Raw genomic sequence first — 17,466 nt, 5'->3', positions numbered from 1 at the left:
AGCTTTCTTGTATGGCTTGTTCTTATACTAGAAGGCGGCTATAAGGTCTCCCTGGAGCCTTCTCCAGGCTGAAAAACCCCAGCTCTCTCAGCCTGTCCTCGTATGGGAGGTGCTCCAGCCCTCTGATCATCTTTGTAGCCCTCCTCTGGATCTGTTCCAACAGTTCCAAATCCCTATTAAGTTGAGGATTCAAGCATTTATCTTCAAGCACCACCCTGCATCAGTCCCAGTGTTCACAACTGCCCTATGCCATTGTCCTCCCTGGGCATCCAGTTCCTGGAGCTAATAAGCACTGGCAGGGCTCACATTTTCTCCTGCTATCCAGGCCAGCTTCTCATACAGCCCCTTATAAGCATGCTTAAGGGGATTACAAATTGAAATTACCTCCTGGAAACTGCATGGAGCATTGCAGAGAAGGAATGAAGACAGGAATCACATCAACATTCAAGCGACTCAGACAGCTGCATCGCACACCCAGCTGCCCGAGCCCCAAATCAGCTTCTTCTGTAGACAGAAGACATGCTGTAGACAGTCTTACCAATTCCTTACAGCTTCTCAGACAGCAGTTGCTGATGCTTACACCCAATGAACCATGCAAGGGTGTAGTGGGCCCTGGGTGCTCTTTGCACAAGATGCATGCCATGCTCATAGAACATCATTTAATGGCTATAAACTGGAGAAATGGCTATAAATTGGAAAGACTAGACTATAAATTTAGACTAGACATAAGGAGAAATTTATTCACAATGAGGGTGGTGAGGCACTGGCACAGGTTGGCCAGGGAAGCTGTGGCTGCCCCATCCCTGGAGGTGTTCAAGGCCAGGTTGGATGGGTCCTTGGCAGCCTGGTCTGGTGGGAGGTGTCCCTGCCCATGGCAGGGGGGATGGAACTGGATCGTCTTTAAGGTCCCTTCCAACTCAAACCATTCTATGATTCTATGATTGTGCTCTCCTTTTTTTCCTTTAGGGAATCTTTATATGGAAACATTTCCAAACAAGAATCAGGTTCTTCAACCCTCTCATATACAGAGCTTATTAAAATGTTACTGAGTGAAGAATCAAGTGCTATTGGGGTGCCACAGAGCTTTGAGACATCCTTGGCATGTGCAAGGCTTGTCACTCCTACTGCCCAACCGACTGCATCCCAGCACAGCTTCAGACGCAACAATCACAGCATAAATAGGCCCAAATACAGATTTGTCATCGAGAAGAGAACTAACATGATGTGCTGACCCTACAACTATGCTTTTTTTTTTTTTACTAGATTTTATTTTTCTCATTCCAGATATAAGGGATGCTCTCCCAAGCACCCCTAGCAAACCATCTGTCTCGTAGGCAGGATTTGCTGCCTACTTCTGAAGATATAGCATCAGAAACATATGCTGCAGACAGACAGGAGACAGAGGCTAAGCAAGCACCGGAAGCTCAGTTTTAACACCCTCCCTCTCACCAACCCTGTAAAGTTATGCTCTAAGAAAAGCAGCTTTCAGAGATTTCCTATTGATTTAAGCTAAGACATGTCAGGAAAATAAAATGACTGGATACACTGGATGAGATTGAGTGTAGAAGAGACAGACCTGGGAATCCAGTAGGCAGCAAAAACAACCACGCAGCTGTTTACTTACTATGGGCAGAGGGGAAGGTAAAACTGATGAATCATAGAATCACCAGGTTGGAAGAGACCCACCGGATCGTCGAGTCCAACCATTCCTATCAAACACTAAACCATGCTCCTCAGCACCTCGTCCACCCGTGCCTTAAACACCTCCAGGGAAGGTGACTCAACCACCTCCCTGGGCAGCCTGTTCCAGTGCCCAATGACCCTTTCTGTGAAAAATTTTTTCCTAATGTTCAGCCTAAACCTCCCCTGGCGGAGCTTGAGGCCGTTCCCTCTCATCCTGTCAGATAAAAACAATTTAATAGAACAGAAAAGGAAGAAAGTAATAATAATAAATCATAAAAGAATATACAAAACAAGTGATGCACAGCATAATTGCTCACCATCTGCTGACCCATGCCCAGCTAATTCCCAAGCCAGCTTCACCTAAGTATATATGCTGAGCATGACATCATGTGGTACGGAACACCCCTTGGCCAGTTTGGGTCAGCTATCCTGATAGTGTCCCATCCCAGCTTCTTGTGCACCCCCATCTTTCTTTGTTGGCAGGGCAGTATGAGAAGCTGAAAGGTCCTTGACTGCTTTAGCAAGGACGCTTAACATCAGTGTGTTACCAACATTATTCTCATTCTAAATCCAAAACACAGCACCATACCAGCTACTAGGAAGAAAATTAATCCCACTCCAGTTTAAACCAGGACAAGGTGTTACAGTAATTTTGCATTTAACTCTGCTCATCTATTACAAATCCTGTGTCATTTTATTACCTCATCTTATCTAAAACCTCATTTTGTTTTTAAAACAAGGTTTACAATTCCTCAGCAAAACCCAAACACTTAAATAATTGTGGCCAAGTTCACCTTCAACAAGAGATGTGTTTTCTACTATCTGTTTGGTTTTCTTTCCTGGCTGTGGTCTACGTGTTAAACCACTGCAGTTACTCAGCTAGAGCATGTCTGCAGAAGCTCTTGTTCAGGAGTTTTTCAGAAATGCATGCCTGTGTTCTAGTGACAAGAGGCACATGTGATACAGCAGCGGGAATTACCTTGAACACAAACTAGACTAACACACACCGAATGAACTAGTCAACAGCTTTCTATTCTGGAGAGACTCTTGCCTACCTTCCTGCAAACACTCCCCACAGAACCAGCAAGCGCAGCTTGTCACACAACACCTCAGAGCCAAAGCTTAATCTGCAAGATTATCCAGAAAGGACTAGTAAACTCCAGAAGACTGATCTACACAAACCTCAGCATGCCCAAGGTTTTCCCACAGAACAGGTCCTGTTCCAAAAGACAGAATGATTCCACAGGCCCATGAGCCACTCTCCACGCACTGCGCTGTGCTCTCAACTCTTCTCCTGCCCTTTCAACATGGTCTCACCCTTCTCTCACAGCAGCAGCTGTGTAATAACACAAGGAATCAGTTCAAGATGCTGATCTAGCTGAGTGATAACAGTGTTCTCCACCAGAGTAGTTTATGCCTGGCTCAGGTGCCCAAGCTGACTCACTGCAGAGTCCCATAGGTGTAATGCTGACCCCAGAAAAGGGGTAGGGATGGAACTCTGAGCAAGGATGAAACTCAGCGGTCATAACAGAGATTAGTTTACACTCACAAGGATCCATGGTCCAAATCTGAACCGTGGATGCTGTGCCAACAGGAACCCCTGGTGACCACTGTGAATCTAAACAGACACCAAATGTGCACACAGTCTTCAGAAATAAAACATTGCTTTTAATTGGCAAGTAGAACACACATTACAGGTCATTAGTATTTTATAAACAATATTAAGTTACAAATACATGTTAAAAATTGCAGTTCATGGCAGCTAAAAGCTTGGAATCCAAAATGCATCTCTGCAATGCTTCATTACTTCCCTTTCCCCAGTCTGCTGGGTGAAAATGAATAAAAGATCATTTATCATCTACTTGGAGGCAGTCTACTATATACTCAAACACAAAGAAAACCTCATTCCTAAGAGCATCACTACAAACAGAGGCATTCCAAGTACTTCAGCCATCTTAAATCATGTCAGATACAACGAGGACACAGTTAGGAGTTACTCTGTAATGCTGTAAGCAAAAATACAGATATCTTCACATTAAACTGATAGTTCAATGCTTTCCGTTCCAATTCAGCTTAAAACCAACACTAGCTTCTACCCCACAGAAGCTTAAAGTCCATCATGCAGGCTTCTGTGCCATCAAGACTAGATGTCTGTAAATCAGACCCTTATACAGAGGAAAGTTACGGTGTACAACTAGAGAGCATACATAAATATATATATATTTCATATTTAGCAGATTCCCCTCTGTAATGACTTTTGTTGGTATTAGTGAGATACACAGCTCATTCTATTTTCACTACACTCAGAACATTAACAAGTTACCACTATGCGTGTTAATATACTAAATATCCTTTAACAAGTCTCTTTTAAAAAGTACTTAAAAACATTTTTGGAAAAGTACAAATCTATTTTCCAGAAAAACAAGTGGTACTACAATAGCAAAGACTCCAGTGCTTAAACATCCTTTCAGTGAAAACCCATCTTGACTGCTTTTGTGCCTGGGAGTCAGTGTGTCTCAGCTGCCAGACTCGTATTCTACTTGTCCTTCTCGCTGTGGTGGGAAAAGGTCATCAAAATCAGCTTACCTCGCCTTTCAGCTGGCAGACTTCCCAAGATTACGACTCACTGGACTGCATAAAAGATGTGTAGCTTTGACATAAGTTCATTTCTTTCTTACTCATATTCATGAGAGTCAGTTTTATTACACTGCTGAGATTGCATCTTCAAAACCAAAGTCTGTTGAATGGGTCTGGAGAAATGACTTTGTATCTCAAAAATATCAAGAGTACCATTCAGATCTGAATTTCTATTAAAAACTGTGCACATTCAGGAAAAATTATGCTGCCATAAAAACAAAAGGCCTGCTCCTTGGCCTGCTCGGAATACAAGCTACAATGCAAGAGATTACACCAGAGGGTTTTTTCTCCACTTCTCTTCTAAATGCAGGCATTAAAAAGTAAAGTGTTACTAAGCTTTTCCTAAGAGAGCACGCAGGGGGTGTGGCATAATATACATTAATCAGGAACAGTAAAACAGTAACAACCAACCACACTAGAAAATGCTGCATATTAGCAGCATGCTTGGTTTCCAGAACATAAGGAATTGCATGGGAGTTGCCAAGATGAAGTCCACACACCTTGATCATTGAACTGATCACTAGATTCCAAGAAACCAAAGCAAATTTAAAAATACACATGACAACAACTGCCTAGAAGGCAGAGTCTTATCATCTGTCAATAACCAGATGAATAAAGTGCATAGCAACTATAACAGTTTATTGAAAAGAGAATATGTTTAGCAAGTCTCAAAGTTTGTAAGCTTGACACTTATCCATATGTTTTGCTACATGTGTGGCTTCCCTTTTGTTTGCTATTTAGCTTCACTGATTGACCCTTCAGCACTGTCCTGTGATTTCCTTTGCACTTCATATGGAATGTGCTGAGATCTCTGACTGCTGCCTGATGTATGTCTGGAAGCTCTTGTCACCAATGGGATGTTCTCTGAAAGAAAAGAAAAAAAACAAGGAAGAAGTGCTATATGTAGAATTTTCTGTCAGGACAGCAAGATGTTAGAACAGAAAGTAAACAGACAAAATCATTTCCCTAAGTTTGACTTTCAAAGTTGCAATCGTAATGATAATACTGCATCTCACATCAACTGAAACAACTGACTGATTGAATTTATCTTTTTGGCTAGCAATGCACAGAATGCTCCTTTACTTGTGCGTACACAAAATACAGTCATGTGGCTGTATCAGCATTCTTCCCATTTTTAAAAGAAGCTGGTCAATGCATGCATCTTCTTGTATTTACTACTCATTCCACAAGCACAGGATCAAAATTAAAAAACAAACAAACAAAATCAACCAAAAACCTCACACTTATTTTTACGATGAAACTGCATTAAAAAATAATTTTTTGAAAAATTGCTTACTGTCCTTTAAGATGAAAAATTGCTTACTGTCCTTTAAGATATTGTGATACAAATCATAAGTCACATTCTTACTTCCTAAGTATCTGCAGGATCTTTTCTGAACACAAATATGGTGAAGACCAGAACATAAGCAAGGGAAACATCATTTCATAGGACTGTTTTCCTATTTGGGTGACGCATTATACTTACTGGCTTCCATACTTTGTCTTCTTAAATTTATCCCTCTTATATTGAGCATGTTCCTGCTCTAAAGTTGCAACACCTTCAATAATCAACTTTAGTGTTTTATACGTCTCCTTAGGGTCATCAATGATGAATGTAGAATATTCTTCCTCTTCAGGTCCATCATATACTGATTTGCTGCCACAGGCCTCTATGGAAAAAAAGTAGGTATCAGATAGGCAGGAGAAAAAGAAGCAAGACACACTAAAAATTTTCAGTCCAGCGTTCATACAGTTCCTTGATTTGCATTCATAAGACCACCACAGAACCGCGGCTGACATCATCAGCAACAGCAGAAGGAGCAGTTCCATATCCTTGTGCTGGGCTGCTGGTAGGCTCAGGGACTGGTCCATGCCCATACCCGCCTCCTTGGCTCATGAGGAAGGGCAGCAAGCCTGGAAGCTGCATCTGTTTTGGGTGAAGATGTCCTTTGCTGCACAGGCAGTGCTTTCATCTCCATTACCACCAGCAGTACCCCACACATACACTTTCGGAACTCTGACACAGCCTTAATCCTGCTACTGTTCTGCAGCATCGGCCTGCACAAAGTTGAGTATTTACTTGTCAGAAGGACAGGTCTAATCCCTAACCAGCAGCTAAGCAGCAAGCACAGCACTGCTCAACAAACTGAATTCAAAACAATTACAGGTTGAACAAGTCACGGAAGAAGTTTTAACAGTTACCCCTAAAAAATTCATACAGCAAGCATAAGCAGAATATGTCATGACTACTGCCTGGCTACCTGCTTAAGGACACGTCCTAAGAAGGCGCAAGTTGTACTACTTTCTTATCCTGCCAAAGAGACTTCGTTGCTAAGAAATCAGGGCATTGATTAGAATCATAGAATATAGAATAACCAGGTTGGAAGAGACCCACCTGATCATCCAGTCCAACCATTCCCACCAGTCTCTAAACCATGCCCCTCAGTACCTCATCCACCTGTACCTTAAACACCTCCAGGGAAGGCGAGTCAACCACCTCCCTGGGCAGACCATTCCATTGCCTAATGACCCTTTCAGTGAAGAATTTTTTCCGTATGTCAAGCCTGAATGTCTCCTGGTGGAGCTTGAGGCCATTCCCTCTTGTCCTATCCCCTGTTACTTGGGAGAAGAGGCCAGCTCCCTCCCCTCCACAACCTCCCTTCAGGTAGTTGTAGAGAGCAATAAGGTCTCCCCTCACCCTTCTCTTCTCCAGGCAATATATGAATATATTAGATATGAACATCTGCAACACATTCGTGGTCTACTTCTGCATTGTAGCTGAGTGTATGAGAACGGGAGCGAGAATATTTTACTTTGTCTCTATTTTTGCCTAGCTTTCCAGCTTTATTACTGTCTCAGTCTCAGGTTTTGAGTTACTTTCCCCTTGCTGCACTGTCTGCGCCAGACCTGTGTCCTTTTCACTGACACTGAAACTCAATGCTGGCTTTGGCAGCGAGAATTTGGAACAGGGGAAGGCTGGGCATTGGTTCAGACAGCTCGGAAGTGGTGGGGATCTTAAGTTTGCAATTGCATGGCAGCCAGGAATGGATTAAAGTGCTTTCCAGTCTGTGTGTTCGACACCGCTGGCTTATCTCATATTATAAAATAAAGTCCTATTTAAAGATCAGTGCCACAGTGAAGGCTTCCCTGCCACTCCCTGTGCTAAACTGGTTTTTCAAGTCTGGCACTGTGTACACCGGATACTTTTCTTGGCATGCCTACCAGTACTAGCTTCCTCTGCTATCTCTTCTTTCTTCTGTCCTTCATGTCACATCTCTGCTTCCCTCAGTTCCTCAGGGTTTCCCAGCCCAAACTTCACTTTTCAATATTTTATAGACATCCACGTTATCTTTCACCAATAACTCCAGAACACCTCTCCTGAGGAAACCATTTGTATCCAGTCTGTTTGTGGGATTTGAATCTGGGATATGTACACAACTTCTGGTAACACAATGCTATATTCCACTGAAACCTCGACTTTGCTGGTGCTTTTATTCAGGATCAGTAAACTTCTGGCTCAGTGCACATTTTGATTTATGAATTCAGAGCATCCAAGCAACGCTCTGTGCTTACACTATTTTAGGATGCTGTGGTTAAGACCGTTATTTCAAACTGTTTATTATGCAAAGAACTTTCTACAGACTATGAGACTGCACACTGCACCAAAAATAATTCACACAACTGCCTCACACAGCAGAAGAGGAAACAAGTTAAATAATGGCCACTGTGTTCTGGGATGTGATTGGCAAGTTTTCATGGGTATTTTTGCCTTGTTAATGTGTTAGAGATGCAATGATCTTTTATCCTCACCTTGCATCTTCTCCAATTTTGGCATATACAAGTTGAAAAGAGAGTAGATGCGCTCAGTTTCTCTATCTCCATCTATATCCAGTTGTATATTTGCTGGAAGGCCTCTGTAAGGCATCAGGAAGAGAGGTAGAAGTTATATGTTGAACAGTATGTTACAGCAAAAAAAAGCAATTAAGAAGGATGAAAGTAAAAGTTAGTACTCATGAAAGTCAACAGATTGTACTTTTAAAGAAGCTCAAAACTTCCTGTTTTTCCCAAAAGAAAAGGTAGACTAGTTCAAATTTCTTTATGTCTAGGTTTATGCAGCATGCTTTCATCTCATTTGAAAGAGAGGATTGTATCAGTATCCAGACATTTTGGTGGATTAGTCTGCTACAACCAGATGGAGGAGCCAAAGCACAGCACTCCCAACCGTCTTATATTCTGAAACTATCTACCACTACAGGCTTGTTGCTTCTCTCATTTTAGACAAAAATAGCTACCTACAAACCAGACAGCACCTCTTCATTTAACAAGAGAGCATGAGAGGACCCCTTAGAAAGAGACGAGTTTAGAATTAAATCTAGAAGCAGATAGATGACTGACTGTTTCAATTTACAGATAGGATGTTGAAGGGATTTCTGACATCTTTACTAATGGCAGACGATTAGAACCCACAGTAAACAGCTATCAATGTCTTGAACTCTAAAATTTTCAACATTTAGACCAAGATATGCAGATACAGACAGCATCAGAAACTACAACAAAGATCATCTTTGAAAACACCATGATGCCTGCGCACCTGGCAGATCTTCTTGCCAACTGCATACCTGGAAGGTGCTCTGCAATATCTAGACCAACAGCATGTTACCAATCCTTACCCTGTGCAGGGTGTGCAGCCAGGAGTATTATCTGCAGTAGCTTTACAGCAAAGCCAGTGGCCATTAAGATAGGCAGAGGGATGGTAGACCGTGAGGCGCTTCTTGTTGCATTGGCTAACTTTGGTGAGGATATCAATCCAGTCCTTGGCCTCCACACAATTATTTGCTTGGATATACAAGACTCTTCTTTCAGGCTGGATCACCTGGAACATCTGCATATAAGGAAATAAGCCACAGAATAAACCACCAGAATGAGTTGGAGAACATAATATAGGGCTCAGACTGATGATTTATGAGAGGAAGAACAAACATCCTAAAAGAATGTACCAATAAATACATTTCAACACAAACCCAAGCAGCAAATGTGCCCTTAAAACAACAAGACCTTTTACCTGGTACAAGGAATAAGATACTGTTCCTGTAGGAGATGATTTACAAACAGATAATATCAACTTGCTGGTTGGGTCTTAACAACATTTGTTGCGAGCCTCAGGGATGCAATTTTAGTAATGCTTCAGCTCCAAGTTTTGGAAGGCTGACAGAAGGACCCAACGCAAGGCTGAAAGAAAATGCTAGTCAGCAGGGGGCGAAAAAGATAAAAACGAGGGTCTGGATCCAGTCTTAGCCACAACTTTGCTTTAATACAGTCGTGTCTCTACTCTTTTTAACACCTATTTCAGGATGATTCTTCTCTTTTTAATAACTTCCGTGTTTCTGCACCCACCTATACCTTCTATTAGCAAATCACAGCAATACAATTTCTCTTTAATCGCCATAGGGTGGTTCAAATAATTACATTAATTCTGCATTATGGCTTGGGCACTGAAAAATCTAAATGAGAGCTCTCCTGCCTGCTCAAAACAGCTTGCAATCTAAAATGTCACAATTGCATTTATTTTCCTTCTCTTGAAGAAGCAAGTTTCTGATGCACAGCCTTATTGCTTGATTATTCTGCCTGTGCACTGAAGATAAGTAAGCTCAAGTTAGTGATCTTAACCACAAATTTTGGAGAGGCAAATGTCAACCATCTCCATTTCCTCTAGCTTCTGCAAATACTTATTTTAATAGCTTTTCCTATTTCTTTCAATTATCCTTCCCCCTTTCTACTTCTTTAGTTGATTATTTAAATCATTAGGTATTGCACTGCCCATATGTGGAATATTATTTTCCAGACAGCTGGTTTCTCCTCTCAGTGCAACTTTGAAAAGGAAAACAAAGATGCACAGAAAACTCCAAACCTACCATCCCACCAAAACTGAAATTCACTTTTGCCTATTACAAAGACCTGAAACATTGACTCGAATTCTGCACCTAGCTGGTCAGGAGAACATTGCAGACTGGCACTACCAGGTACAATCTCTTCTTCCCTTGTTACACTTTTAGGTGCACATCCTTCAAAGTAGCTTGCAAATATACTTGCTAAACTGTGAACAGTGTTTTTAATTATGATGTCTCTTCAAACAGGAAAGGGAAAGCCCCAACAGTCATTTCCCTGGATTTAGTATCCTTATAGATGTCAGACAATAATTAGAAAGGTGCAACACGACAGCAGCGTAGAAGCTGCTTCTGAGATCAGCCCAGCACTACCAATATACACAAGAAAGGCAGAGTCCAGTAGGACTTTTCAGGACATAACTGTCAAATTGAGTTTTGGGAATATGGAAGGAAGGAAGGAATGAGGAAGACAGGAGCTTGCAGCTCAACCCTCCACTAACAAAGATCTACAGGGAAAAGCTGTTTAACGTTCTGCTAGGGTAAATGGAGCCTTCTGCATTACAACAAAGGAACAGATTTAAGGAGCATGGCTTTGTGTAAGGGGATACCAACTTAAGTGAACTAACACATGGCAACTGTTACAGAGAAGCTGACAACCAAGCCAAGAATTTCAAGTGGCTGTGAGATCTTTACACGCCACCAAAACCACCAGTTGCTTCTCAAACAACACAGGAGACCTGAACTTTACTTAAAGCCACCCCTACGTTGCCCAGACTGTGATTAAGGAAGATGAAGGCTACTTTCTTGTTGCTGGACATACAGATCTATCAGAAGTGGAGAAGATACAGGTGGTGCCATTCAGAGCGTAAGTACGTAGAGAATACTTGTAGAAAATAAAGTGGATCCTTAATCACACTTAGCACCCATAATGGAATATATATCACAGATACATCAGCTGTGATGTTTTGAGGATTCTGTTCTTGCTGCAGATTTCTATTTGTGTTTATCAAGATAAATGGGAATATATTAGCATGGGAAGGTGATAATGGTATATTCTACTCTTTATGGAGAGAGTCTGAACCTTACTTTCCAGAATGGATGTAGTCACCTTCATTTCCTAGATAATACTGAATTAAAGTAATGAAAATGGCCCACAGTTTCTGATGTTAATAATAAAGGGATGTTTGTCCTACAATAAATCTTTACAATAAAGGGATATTTTGGATGCATTCTAGTCCAGTAGACTCAGCATAAGTTAAAGAATGCTGTCACTGAAGAGTTGATCACAATTACAGCTCAGCTCCTCTCCACACACAGCAAGTTTTATCTCAAATGCATAGCTACTTTTAGTTCTATGAAGTTGTTTTGCACAGTACAGCTGGCAACAGTTCATCACGTTACAGCTGCCTTCTCATAGCTTGAGAATCATTTTGCAGCTTGGTTACTTTTGAGTATGTAATTAAAAAGAGTTATAAAACACCAGAGCCAACTATAGTACAATGAAGATGTGCTCTAGAACCAAGTGAACTGAAGCACATTCCATCTTTTAACAGAGATAAGCTATCAAAATAATACCTGAAACAGGGAAGATACTGAGGAGTCACGCCCTGTACTCCACTTTAAGAAAGTGCTGTTTGTGGAACCTAATATCCAGGGAGGGTTTGAGCACTGCCCTGCACAATATCCACAAGCAGAATAGATGGCAGGAAAAACTTAAAGGCAGGAAAGCTTAAAGTCACAGTCACTTATGTGTACCAAGAAGTCTGTAGTAGATGCATGTTTAGAACTGGAAAACACTGAGGTATTTTTTGTTTTTCAATAAAACTTTAAGGACTGTACTCAACTTTACAGGCAGAAGAGCATGAAAAAACCTCCCAACATCATCTAAACTGATCATGTCTAAGAACTGTTCTTACACAATGGATGGTATGTTTTGTATACAGAAGTTGGTAGTGGTGTTCCATGCATGAGAAATACAGTTGTATTTTATTCCCTAATGTGGTAAGCAAAAGCCAAACCACACTGGCGCAGCACAGATGTTGTTTTGGCACATGACCTAATCTAAACGCATATGCACTTTCATTAACCAATAAAGAATCCTGATAGCTAAGAACGAAGATGTGAACCTGCACAATTATAAGCAGTCAGTTCCTTCCTAGCAGAGAGGTCTGGCAGAAAGGGCAAGGACTTGATTATCTTACCTGTGTCTGACATTACGGAGCCCAGACAGCTGGCCAAGAGTGGTCAGTACTCAGTGTGCTGCAGATCACGAAACCAAAAGACTGCTGACTGGGCTGTTAAGAATCTGAATGGGCTGTACTTTTGGAAACTCCTGCTACTATATACAGAACAAGCAGCTGTGGCTGTACATCTTTCAATAGAAACCCAATCCAGGTCACAAAAGGGAAAAAGGCGATTAAGCTGGTGGATCTAGACCAGCCTAACAAGTAAATCAATGAAGATGACCCACTTACATTTTTCATTTTAAAGGATTCCTCCTCCAGTCTTTCCACTGCCAGAATGTTTTCAATTGGAATGCTACACAGAGGGTGATCACCTGCAACACACACACACAGATACTCAGCAACTTATTCACAATTCAACTTCCCTCTTTGCCCTTATTCTAAGGGCTGGTTCAGTCCCTTTGAAGATCATTTTAACTACACAAGAAAAAACAATTCTTTCACTTAGCAGGGACTTACTAGTATGGCCCTTAAGCAATATCTTAAGTTCATTTCTGTTTTAAGCTGTACTATGCTATGCTAGCGAACCTCTTAGAAACTGACTACTGCAGCAGGAGACAGTATATTTCCCAAGGGCTGACAATGAAAGAAATCATTGTCAGCCCAACTAAATTAGGTTGATGGTGGTGACATAAGATCTCAAAGTTGAGTGCGAAATGATTACTGGCACGATCTGAGCATGTTTCCTTAATTTTCTCACCCCTATGTAGTTATATGATGGAAAGAAGTGGTATTTGCTGTGTACCGCTGAAGAGACAGGAACAATTTGTGAAAAGCAAAATCTTTGATATTAGGCCACATTAAGAGAACACATGTTTGCAAGTTTATAACTTGCAGGCAAATCCCTATCTACCGCAGCCATTTGTGCCAATGTGACAGGATTTATGAGAACATGGTGAGATGCATCTGAGAATGTTCAACACAAACCCAAATTCCAGCACAAGGTATTTGTATCCTGAGTTTTGTTTCCTTGGACAACCTACTACCTAACTGTGAAACCTACAGATGATGTTGATAACTGATATTAGATAAATATTATCAAATATTCTGCTAATTTATTGGGTACCGTACCATCCATGAAGTTTCTCGAACAGTCAGTACAGACATACTAAAAAAAGGGGCAAGAACATACAGGCTGACAGACTTGTCTGCACTGTGCCTTCTATAGTTACAGATGTAGATCTCAGAGTACTTTTCTTACACAATCCTTACATTTAATGTCACTTTAATGTACCAAAAAAAGACTTGCAAACCTTTGTTACCTTTGCTTTTCTGGTAGGTAAACTCGTGGTTTGTCAAGCGAAACCATCTCTTCTTGAAGTTTTTCATACCAAATCGTTTTCTTCCTTGTGCTCTCTTGATCATGAACCTAGTAAACAGGACAACAGCTGTTACAATACACAAGACTTTATATGTATATGCACGTAGATATATGCATACATATAAAATATGTATTTATGCATATGGATTTATACATATACACACACACACAACTGCATTTGCAAAGATTTAGGAGGGGACATAAGTGTTTTCTAGTTTTTGAGGCCTTGTCTTGAGAAGCAAAGGAAGTCACATTTGGATAGGTTTAGTGCATCTGTTAGTCAAGCCTGTCTTTTTTCCAGATGTAGATAAGGGGGAAGGCTTGTAGTCTACACAGGGGGTCCAGTTAGTTAGCTGAACTGCAGCTTGTGCCCCTTCCTCAGTGACAAATCCAGCTAAATGTTTTCCTGTTACAGCAGAAAAATGGCAGAACATGGTTAGTACCACTCTGCTAAGCTTGACCTGTTAACTCCACAAGCTTTTTTATTATATTTTTTTAATCAACTGTGAGAAAGCTCAAAAGGTTTAGAATATGTTTAATAATTAAAAGGCAGGTGTAAGGCCTCTAGAGCACAGAGACTGTAGCCTTACATGCTTTAGCCAAGCTCTAGAAACAAAATCCAGATGTTCCACAGCTCCATTTGCAGTTGCACATTGATGCTGCAGTTGGAAAAGCATTTTCAATAACATACAAAGCAATCGGACAGCTGAAAGCTAGGACCACCAAGCCCCCTTTTTTGGCAGAGGAGGGCGTTCATTAGTGAGCTGCCAGCTTTAATTTATTTCAAATTTGAATTAGCTTTCAAGAAACTGATGCATATAACACCTTCCTAAACACTAAATCAATCCAAAAGCTTCAAGGTGACTTTGGAAAGCTCAGTAACTTCATACTGCTCAGCATAATTTTGGTGGAAAAAAAATGTGTATGCATATGCAGTAGAGAGTTGGTAACAGCTATTCTATACGTTACATTAACTACTGTGCCAAAACCAGAATTTTATAATGGAGACAGTAAAAACTACTTACTACAGAGTAGTTTTTATCAAGAAAGAAGGCACAATACAACACAAAGCACACAGAGAGAACAGTGAATGACTTGGTTGAAAAATTTTTAATAGCAGAGATAAAATGTTTAAAATAGCTAATACTGTTTCTTGCTTCTGGTATCTTCAGTCAGAAACAGCTACATCGCATTCAACTGAACAGCAGGTCTGTTTAAAGCTCAAACAGAAACCCAAGTTCCTTCAGACTTCAACTGGTTTGTTACCAGCTGGGCTGGTGTCTGCCACCCATTCCAAGTTGTGTGGGCAAAAGCTGACAAGGATGGCACAGAGCAACAGATTTTTTTTCAAACCAGTTATAGTTATGCATTCTCTCATTCTTAAAATGGTCAGACAGTTACTGTCTCGGTCCTTATGACTGGATTGTTTGAGACATATTTAATAAAACTCAGGTCATAACCAGGCACATTGGTGGTAGTCTTCATATTTCAAGGTTAAGGCAAGGGAAGAGCAGGTATCCTTGGGCTGGACAACATGCTCTCCAGGTTAGTTCTCTTCCTTCCCATGCCAAGACTTAAAAGGTGACTTAAAACTGCGAACTCCTACAAAAAGCCTTCCTCTTTGACAAACACAAACTCCATACTGCAGAGCTAAAAGTACATTTCTATTTAAATTCTTCACAGTTGACACAGCCAAAAGAAGAATGTGCTTTTAATTTCCACAGATAGGTGGCAAGCATTCAAAGTCACAGACGTTCAGGTTGATTTGAAGGATTGCTTTGCTTCTAACTTTTATAGAATGTGTGAGAAGTCAGGGCAAATAGAAGCATAAAGGGGAAAAGTACTCCAAGATTAAATCCATTTCAGTGCTGGATGGTGGGAGATACTGCTTATTCTCACACTCATGGTACACCCAAGTCTGCAGCTGCCTTAGTCTTGCCTGGAAGCATCAGCATGCCCCTTTCAGCTACAAGGACAGCAGGACTAATTCTGCTTTTAATTGTTTTCCTTTTGGAAAGAACCAGGCAGAGAGCTGTTAAGCAGCAATGGCACTATCAGTGCCAGCAAAGCCAACTGCCAGTGGCTAATCTTTGGTACAGTACATTCAATCAAAAAAGTGTATACTAAACGCTTCCCACCTAGAAACTCTTAATAGAAGCAAAAATAGATTAAAAAAACCAAACCCAAACAAAAACGTTGCAAAGGCAAACAGAAACCACACTAACCAGCCAATCAATCTGCAGAAGAATCAAATCAAAGGCTGTGAAAATTCCCACCCGCATCCCGTGATATAACATGGCAACAATGCAAAATGTAAGGAAAAACAGACCGCTGAAGGCCATCCCTTAACCTTGAGAACAATTTATATGAATGCTACTTAAGAAGTGCCTAGAAAACATATGGTCGCTTCTTAATCAATTCCAGAGTGCTCACTGGGATCTATAAACACAATATTAAGCAAATGTTGTTGTTTTTTGGAGCCTCTGCCTAGAGATAAAAGTTTCTTATTTTGTATTTACAACAGGTTTTTGTTTTCAGGAAGGGGAAAAAAAAAGTCGGTCAACATCAAGAAATAGATAACAAAATGTTCTCTTTTGGTTTTGCACAGGAATTTCGAGATTGTTAAACAGAGTACTTCCTCCCCGAAGTTAAGGCAGACAAGTTTGTTGCTGTGAAGGATGGACATGCTGTCAGCCGGTAGCTACAGCAAAGCACCAACTGCCCCTATCATCTTACCTGCATGAACTATTACCATCAACTTTCTTTACTGTTAGTTTAAGAGTCCTTACAACAGCAGCCACAGGCCGAGCAAGAAAAGACAGAAAAAAATCAGACAGGAGCAAAAGAAAGACAGAAGCATAAAAAAAATAATGTTTTAGACTTGGAGGGAAAATGTTACAAAGTATACATTTATTTTCAAAAATAAAAGAATGATAAATGTACAGAATTAAAATAGAGAAACTTGCTTCTAGGGACAGATGCGTATCAGAGAAGTGAAGTGAACTGCAAAGGTTAACTGGAAGGGGTAAGTTATATTTTCACTGAAAACCTAATTTTCGCATGACTTCAAGCTCCTACAAAAGCTTTCAAGCAGCAGTTAGCTTACTGAACTCTGACAGGAAGAATTTGGGTTTTTTCGCTTTTTTCTTCCCAGCTCAAAGAAGCTGTTTCCACAGTGCACTTAGATGATCTTAGCTCAGTTTTGTAACACAAAATGTGTCAGCAATTAGTATCTAAAACTAATTATGGCATATGGAACATGCTTCCAAGAAAAAGAAAGGTACTGAAACTAGAAACTTTTCCAAGTGCATTGCAAATTTTCCTTAAAACAGCCATGATAATTATTAGCATATGGACCTTACAAGGCAGCAAAAGCAAATTCCATTTACAGGCCTTTCTTGCACTAAGATATTCAGTAGCTGCCTTCACAGTGGAATTGTACAGCTTTCAGTATTGGAGTTCAGGGAAAATAAATCAACTTGACTTTAATACTATGCTGATTTAAGCTTATTTCGCCTTAGCTGTGCTAATTAAGTTCTACAGGCTTCTTTTTCCTCCACTGACTTCAAAACATACTTAAATTAAGATGTTTAAATCAAATGAAAAGATGTTAAAATCAGTTATAGCAGGCACAGAGAGCAGAAACAGCAACCCAAGAGTGTTCCTACATTCTTCTCTGAACACATGGATGGAATAA

At 40.6% G+C, this 17,466-nt stretch overlaps 1 protein-coding gene across 3 annotated transcripts in view; it reads right to left on the bottom strand.

The window, feature by feature from the left end:
* Positions 1-3,330: 3,330 nt before the first annotated feature.
* RASA3 (RAS p21 protein activator 3) overlaps positions 3,331-17,466 on the bottom strand; it is a 270,506-nt gene continuing 256,370 nt past the window's right edge. For 2 of the 3 annotated variants that reach the window (XM_069877484.1, XM_069877475.1), the window contains 7 exons: positions 16,506-16,553; positions 13,711-13,817; positions 12,680-12,762; positions 8,991-9,202; positions 8,131-8,234; positions 5,807-5,990; positions 3,331-5,184 (listed from right to left, as the gene is read on the bottom strand). In XM_069877484.1, the coding sequence (XP_069733585.1) occupies positions 5,109-5,184; positions 5,807-5,990; positions 8,131-8,234; positions 8,991-9,202; positions 12,680-12,762; positions 13,711-13,817; positions 16,506-16,553 (814 nt within the window). In that variant the 3' untranslated portion in view covers positions 3,331-5,108. The remainder of the gene's footprint in view (positions 5,185-5,806; positions 5,991-8,130; positions 8,235-8,990; positions 9,203-12,679; positions 12,763-13,710; positions 13,818-16,505; positions 16,554-17,466) is intronic. The other variant, XM_069877491.1, reaches the window with a different exon arrangement.

The sequence above is a fragment of the Phaenicophaeus curvirostris genome, chromosome 1 (genome assembly GCF_032191515.1).
Source record: "Phaenicophaeus curvirostris isolate KB17595 chromosome 1, BPBGC_Pcur_1.0, whole genome shotgun sequence".
NCBI lineage: Eukaryota > Metazoa > Chordata > Aves > Cuculiformes > Cuculidae > Phaenicophaeus > Phaenicophaeus curvirostris.
The sequence above is the reverse complement of the archived record's forward strand: the minus strand, read 5'-3'. Positions and strand labels throughout refer to the sequence as shown.